Here is a 7,654-nt window from a genome sequence, read left to right as displayed (position 1 = left end):
GACCCAGAGATGAACGTTTACCACATAACAGAGAGATTGGGAGATGTCCTTAAAACAGGAAAATTAACCTAGTGTGCATGTACAACACACACAGGCGGTGTCAGAGGAAGGCCCTACAAATTGTCAAAGACTCCAGCCGACCTAGTCATAGACTGTTCTCTCTGCTACCGCACGGCAAGTGGTACCGGAGCGCCAAGTCTAGGTCCAACAGGTTTCTTAACAGCTTCTACCCCCAAGTCATACGACTCCTGAACAGCTAATCAAATGGCTACCAAGACTATTTGCATTGTCCCACCCCATTTTTTAGGCTGCTGCTACTCTCTGATTATTATCTATGCATAGTCACTTTAACTCGACCTACATGTACATATTACCTCAATTACCTCAATTAACCTGTGCCCCTGCACATTGACTCTGTACTTATACCCCTTGTATGTAACCTCGCTACTGTTATTTTACTGCTTCTCTTTAACTATTTGTTAATTTTATGTTTTACTTATCTATTTTTTTTTTACTTAATACTTATTTTTCTTAAAACTACATTGTTGGTTAAGGGCTTGTAAGTAAGCATTCACTGTAAGGTCTGCGCCTGTTGTATTCGGTGAATGTGACTATTACAATTTGATTTGATTAGGGACCCCTGTTGTAAAAGAATAACGATCCATCTGGCAACATTGGTATTCTCGCGATATGTTCTCAGTGGGTGGGAAAGCCAGAAATATGGCAGCCGTCGTGCTGAGGTCCTGCCGCAAAGGACTTTCTCCTCACATTTTGAAGAATGGAGGAGTCGCTACTATCTTGCCAAAGACTTTGGGAGGTGAGTATGATACTGCAGTTCACAATGTAACGATTTCACTGGAAAATGTATAGGCTACGGAATTATGCCGCGTTCAAATCAACTGGGAACTCGGAATAATACGAGGTCAAATCATTACATCAGTGATGTTCAGCTTGGAAAGTCGGAGTTCTAGAAAGAGGCTCGAGTTATCGAGTTGGAGTTCTGAGTTGGATGACCTTTCAAAATATTTTTCCCAGTTGGCGTTCGTTGTTTTCGAGGTCCCAGTTGTTTGTACGCTCGGAAGTCAGATGTTTCCAGTTGTTTTGAACGCGGCATTAAAAGGTACAGGTGGGGGGAGTGGCAGACGCTGGACCCGTCATCTGAATGTATTGGTTAGCTCGTGCGCATATAAACTGCGCAGCATCTGCGCATATTCTAAGATCTCGCACATTGGTGGTAGGAATACTCTTCCGAGCGGCGCTATACCGGACTGTTCATATGTTGTTGAGATTTGTTAAGGCGCACTCACAAAAAAAAGAAAAGATTATTCAACATGAGCGTGTTTGCAGGGCACAGTTTTCCAGTTTTAAAACGCAGGGTAGCCTAGTTTTTAGACCATACAATTAATGCAAATGCTGGTAAATTAAGTATAGCTTTTATCAAACCATTTAGTTTTAATGTTCTAGATGGTAATGGTATTCTAATGTTCTCTTTCTTGTATTGAGGTAAGTAACACAATTTCCTACTTGCATTGCATCATAGGCTACTCCATATCTGTCTCTGTTCAGTCGGTTTGACTCACTGGTTATGATGTCAACAATGCCTTGCCCCACAGCACTGGCCCAGTTCTATTTTCAAAATATTACATAAGACTGCCATAGCTGATCATTCCTTGCCTTGACTTCATGTTGATTTTATCCTTCAAGAGTATTGCATGAATCACCCATATAAAACCTACAATTTTACAAGACACACTCCATTCTCATCTTTTGCATGAAATAACTGTTTATAAATGTGTGTGTGTGTGTGTCCTACAGGGGTGAGACAGAAGTCCTATGTGCAGTATGTGACAAGGCCAGAGCTCCCTAAGCTGGCCTACCGCAGGGTAAAGGGGAAGAGTCCAGGCGTGGTCTTCCTGCCTGGGTATGGATCCAACATGAACGGCCTGAAAGCTGAGGCCCTGGAGGAGTTCTGCAGGTCACTAGGACATTCATACCTAAGGTACTGTACATTACACGGTCTCCTTAAGGCCAGGCAAATGTAATTTAAGACCCTAAGGCCATACACATGAGGTTCATTACCTGAATAGAGTCCCTAGCCTATACGTTAGGTATGTTATGCAAATAGACCACCCTCTAACGTATGTTACTCAGATTCTGTACTCTCTCTGAATTATTATGCTAGCATAGTACACATTTTGTCAGATGTTTAATTGTATTTCTAACTGTGGTCCTCCAGGCTCATGTTGTGTTTGTGTTTCCCCAGGTTTGACTACACTGGCCATGGGTTATCAGAGGGGGTGTTAACTGACGGGACCATCGGCACCTGGAAGAAGGACGTTCTCTTTGTGTTGGATGAACTAGCAGAGGGCCCACAGGTGAACTAACTCTCTACTGGTGGATCTAGAATCATTTCTATACTTGCCTTTAGATAACCCTCATATCCATATGCATGTATTTATATATGCATTTATTGTGATTCCAATTCGTATTTGATTGGATTTTGGGGAAATTTTTCATGCATGTGTTTAAGAGCTAAAATAATAGTTTGACTTTATAACCCAGTTATAGATCGTCCCATTATAGACCATCCCGATATAACCCAGGTATAGACCTTCCCGTTATAACCCAGTTATAGACCGTCCCATTATAGACCATCCCAATATAACCCAGGTATAGACCGTCCCGTTATAACCCAGTTATAGACCGTTCCGTTATAACCCAGTTATAGACCGTCCCGTTATAGACCGTCCCATTATAACCCAGTTATAGACCGTCCCATTATAACCCAGGTATAGACCGTCCCGTTATAACCGAGGTATAGACCGTACCGTTATAACCAGTTATAGACCGTCCCGTTATAACCCAGGTATAGACCGTCCCGTTATAACCCAGTTATAGACCGTCCCGTTATAGACCGTACCGTTATAACCAGTTATAGACGGTCCCGTTATAGACCGTACCGTTATAACCCAGTTATAGACCGTACCGTTATAACCCAGTTATAGACGTCCCGTTATAACCCAGTTATAGACCGTCCCGTTATAACCCAGGTATAGACCGTCCCGTTATAACCCAGGTATAGACCGTCCCGTTATAACCCAGGTATATACCGTCCCGTTATAACTAGTTATAGACCGTCCCGTTATAACCCAGGTATAGACCGTCCCGTTATAACCCAGTTATAGACCGTCCCGTTATAACCCAGGTATAGACCGTACCGTTATAACCCAGTTATAGACCGTCCCGTTATAACCCAGTTATAGACCGTCCCTTTATAACCCAGGTATGGGCTGTCCCGTTATAGACCGTCCCGCTATAACCCAGGTATAGACCGTCCCGTTATAACCCAGGTATAGACAGTCCCGTTATAACCCAGTTATAGACCGTCCCGTTATAGACCGTCCCGTTATAACCCAGGTATAGACCGTCCCGTTATAACCCAGTTATAGACCGTCCCGTTATAACCCAGTTATAGACCGTCCCGTTATAACCCAGTTATAGACCGTCCCGTTATAACCCAGTTATAGACCGTCCCGTTATAACCCAGTTATAGACTGTCCCATTATAGACCGTCCCGTTATAACCCAGGTATAGACCGTCCCGTTATAGACCGTCCCGTTATAACCCAGGTATAGACTGTCTCGTTATAACCCAGTTATAGACTGTCCCGTTATAGACCGTCCCGTTATAACCCAGGTATAGACCGTCCCGTTATAACCCAGGTATAGACAGTCCCGTTATAACCCAGTTATAGACTGTCCCATTATAGACCGTCCCGTTATAACCCAGGTATAGACCGTCCCATTATAACCCAGGTATAGACCGTCCCGTTATAACCCAGGTATAGACCGTCCCGTTATAACCCAGTTATAGACCGTCCCGTTATAGACCATCCCGTTATAACCCAGGTATAGACCGTTCCGTTATAACCCAGTTATAGACTGTCCCATTATAGACCGTCCCGTAATAACCCAGTTATAGACCGTCCCGTTATAACCCAGGTATATACCGTCCCGTTATAGACCGTCCCGTTATAACCCAGTTATAGACCGTCCCGTTATAACCCAGTTATAGACTGTCCCATTATAGACCGTCCCGTTGTAACCCAGGTATAGACCCTCCTGTTATAACCCAGGTATAGACCGTCCCGTTATAACCCAGGTATAGACCGTCCCGTTATAACCCAGGTATAGACCGTCCCGTTATAGACCGTCCCGTTATAACCCAGGTATAGACCGTCCCGTTATAGACCGTCCCGTTATAACCCAGTTATAGACCGTCCCGTTATAACCCAGTTATAGACCGTCCCGTTATAACCCAGGTATAGACCGTCCCGTTATAGACCGTCCCGTTATAACCCAGGTATAGACCGTACCGTTATAACCCAGTTATAGACCGTCCCGTTATAACACAGTTATAGACCGTCCCGTTATAGACCGTACCGTTATAACCCAGGTATAGACCGTACCGTTATAACCCAGTTATAGACCGTCCCGTTATAACCCAGTTATAGACCGTCCCATTATAGACCGTCCCGTTATAACCCAGGTATAGACCGTCCCGTTATAACCCAGTTATAGACCGTCCCGTTATAGATCGTCCCGTTATAACCCAGGTATAGACCGTCCCGTTATAGACCGTCCCGTTATAACCCAGGTATAGACCGTCCCGTTATAGACCGTCCCGTTATAACCCAGTTATAGACCGTCCCGTTATAACCCAGTTATAGACCGTCCCGTTATAACCCAGGTATAGACCGTCCCGTTATAGACCGTCCCGTTATAACCCAGGTATAGACCGTACCGTTATAACCCAGTTATAGACCGTCCCGTTATAACCCAGTTATAGACCGTCCCGTTATAGACCGTACCGTTATAACCCAGGTATAGACCGTACCGTTATAACCCAGGTATATACCGTCCCGTTATAGACCGTCCCGTTATAACCCAGTTATAGACCGTCCCGTTATAACCCAGTTATAGACTGTCCCATTATAGACCGTCCCGTTGTAACCCAGGTATAGACCCTCCTGTTATAACCCAGGTATAGACCGTCCCGTTATAACCCAGGTATAGACCGTCCCGTTATAACCCAGGTATAGACCGTCCCGTTATAGACCGTCCCGTTATAACCCAGGTATAGACCGTCCCGTTATAGACCGTCCCGTTATAACCCAGTTATAGACCGTCCCGTTATAACCCAGTTATAGACCGTCCCGTTATAACCCAGGTATAGACCGTCCCGTTATAGACCGTCCCGTTATAACCCAGGTATAGACCGTACCGTTATAACCCAGTTATAGACCGTCCCGTTATAACCCAGTTATAGACCCGTCCCGTTATAGACCGTACCGTTATAAACCAGGTATAGACCGTACCGTTATAACCCAGTTATAGACCGTCCCGTTATAACCCAGTTATAGACCGTCCCATTATAGACCGTCCCGTTATAACCCAGGTATAGACCGTCCCGTTATAACCCAGTTATAGACCGTCCCGTTATAGACCGTCCCGTTATAACCCAGGTATAGACCGTCCCGTTATAGACCGTCCCGTTATAACCCAGGTATAGACCGTCCCGTTATAGACCGTCCCGTTATAACCCAGTTATAGACCGTCCCGTTATAACCCAGTTATAGACCGTCCCGTTATAACCCAGGTATAGACCGTCCCGTTATAGACCGTCCCGTTATAACCCAGGTATAGACCGTACCGTTATAACCCAGTTATAGACCGTCCCGTTATAACCCAGTTATAGACCGTCCCGTTATAGACCGTACCGTTATAACCCAGGTATAGACCGTACCGTTATAACCCAGTTATAGACCGTCCCGTTATAACCCAGTTATAGACCGTCCCATTATAGACCGTCCCGTTATAACCCAGGTATAGACCGTCCCGTTATAACCCAGTTATAGACCGTCCCGTTATAGACCGTCCCGTTATAACCCAGGTATAGACCGTCCCGTTATAACCCAGTTATAGACCGTCCCGTTATAGACCGTACCGTTATAACCCAGTTATAGACCGTACCGTTATAACCCAGTTATAGACCGTCCCGATATAACCCAGTTATAGACCGTCCCGTTATAACCCAGGTATAGACCGTCCCGTTATAGACCGTACCGTTATAACCAGTTATAGACGGTCCCGTTATAGACCGTACCGTTATAACCCAGTTATAGACCGTACCGTTATAACCCAGTTATAGACCGTCCCGTTATAACCCAGTTATAGACCGTCCCGTTATAACCCAGGTATAGACCGTCCCGTTATAACCCAGGTATAGACCGTCCCGTTATAACCCAGGTATATACCGTCCCGTTATAACTAGTTATAGACCGTCCCGTTATAACCCAGGTATAGACCGTCCCGTTATAACCCAGTTATAGACCGTCCCGTTATAACCCAGGTATAGACCGTACCGTTATAACCCAGTTATAGACCGTCCCGTTATAACCCAGTTATAGACCGTCCCTTTATAACCCAGGTATGGGCTGTCCCGTTATAGACCGTCCCGTTATAACCCAGGTATAGACCGTCCCGTTATAAACCAGGTATAGACAGTCCCGTTATAACCCAGTTATAGACCGTCCCGTTATAGACCGTCCCGTTATAACCCAGTTATAGACCGTCCCGTTATAACCCAGTTATAGACTGTCCCGTTATAGACCGTCCCGTTATAACCCAGGTATAGACCGTCCCGTTATAGACCGTCCCGTTATAACCCAGGTATAGACTGTCTCGTTATAACCCAGTTATAGACTGTCCCGTTATAGACCGTCCCGTTATAACCCAGGTATAGACCGTCCCGTTATAACCCAGGTATAGACAGTCCCGTTATAACCCAGTTATAGACTGTCCCATTATAGACCGTCCCGTTATAACCCAGGTATAGACCGTCCCATTATAACCCAGGTATAGACCGTCCCGTTATAACCCAGGTATAGACCGTCCCGTTATAACCCAGTTATAGACTGTCCCATTATAGACCGTCCCGTAATAACCCAGTTATAGACCGTCCCGTTATAACCCAGGTATATACCGTCCCGTTATAGACCGTCCCGTTATAACCCAGTTATAGACCGTCCCGTTATAACCCAGTTATAGACTGTCCCATTATAGACCGTCCCGTTGTAACCCAGGTATAGACCCTCCTGTTATAACCCAGGTATAGACCGTCCCGTTATAACCCAGGTATAGACGGTCCCGTTATAACCCAGGTATAGACCGTCCCGTTATAGACCGTCCCGTTATAACCCAGGTATAGACCGTCCCGTTATAGACCGTCCCGTTATAACCCAGTTATAGACCGTCCCGTTATAACCCAGTTATAGACCGTCCCGTTATAACCCAGGTATAGACCGTCCCGTTATAGACCGTCCCGTTATAACCCAGGTATAGACCGTACCGTTATAACCCAGTTATAGACCGTCCCGTTATAACCCAGTTATAGACCGTCCCGTTATAGACCGTACCGTTATAACCCAGGTATAGACCGTACCGTTATAACCCAGTTATAGACCGTCCCGTTATAACCCAGTTATAGACCGTCCCATTATAGACCGTCCCGTTATAACCCAGGTATAGACCGTCCCGTTATAACCCAGTTATAGACCGTCCCGTTATAGACCGTCCCGTTATAACCCAGGTAT

At 45.5% G+C, this 7,654-nt stretch overlaps 1 protein-coding gene across 1 annotated transcript in view; it reads left to right on the top strand.

The window, feature by feature from the left end:
* The first annotated feature begins 666 nt into the window (after positions 1-666).
* Positions 667-7,654, top strand: part of abhd10b (abhydrolase domain containing 10, depalmitoylase b) — a 33,755-nt gene continuing 26,767 nt past the window's right edge. The window contains exons 1-3 of the mRNA XM_020508937.2: positions 667-817; positions 1,816-1,999; positions 2,264-2,375. Of these exons, the coding sequence (XP_020364526.1) occupies positions 691-817; positions 1,816-1,999; positions 2,264-2,375 (423 nt within the window). The 5' untranslated portion in view covers positions 667-690. The remainder of the gene's footprint in view (positions 818-1,815; positions 2,000-2,263; positions 2,376-7,654) is intronic.

The sequence above is a fragment of the Oncorhynchus kisutch genome, linkage group LG18, assembly GCF_002021735.2.
Source record: "Oncorhynchus kisutch isolate 150728-3 linkage group LG18, Okis_V2, whole genome shotgun sequence".
NCBI classification, from domain to species: Eukaryota; Metazoa; Chordata; class Actinopteri; order Salmoniformes; family Salmonidae; genus Oncorhynchus; species Oncorhynchus kisutch.
Note: the sequence above shows the minus strand (reverse complement) of the source record. Positions and strands in the feature narration are given on the sequence as shown.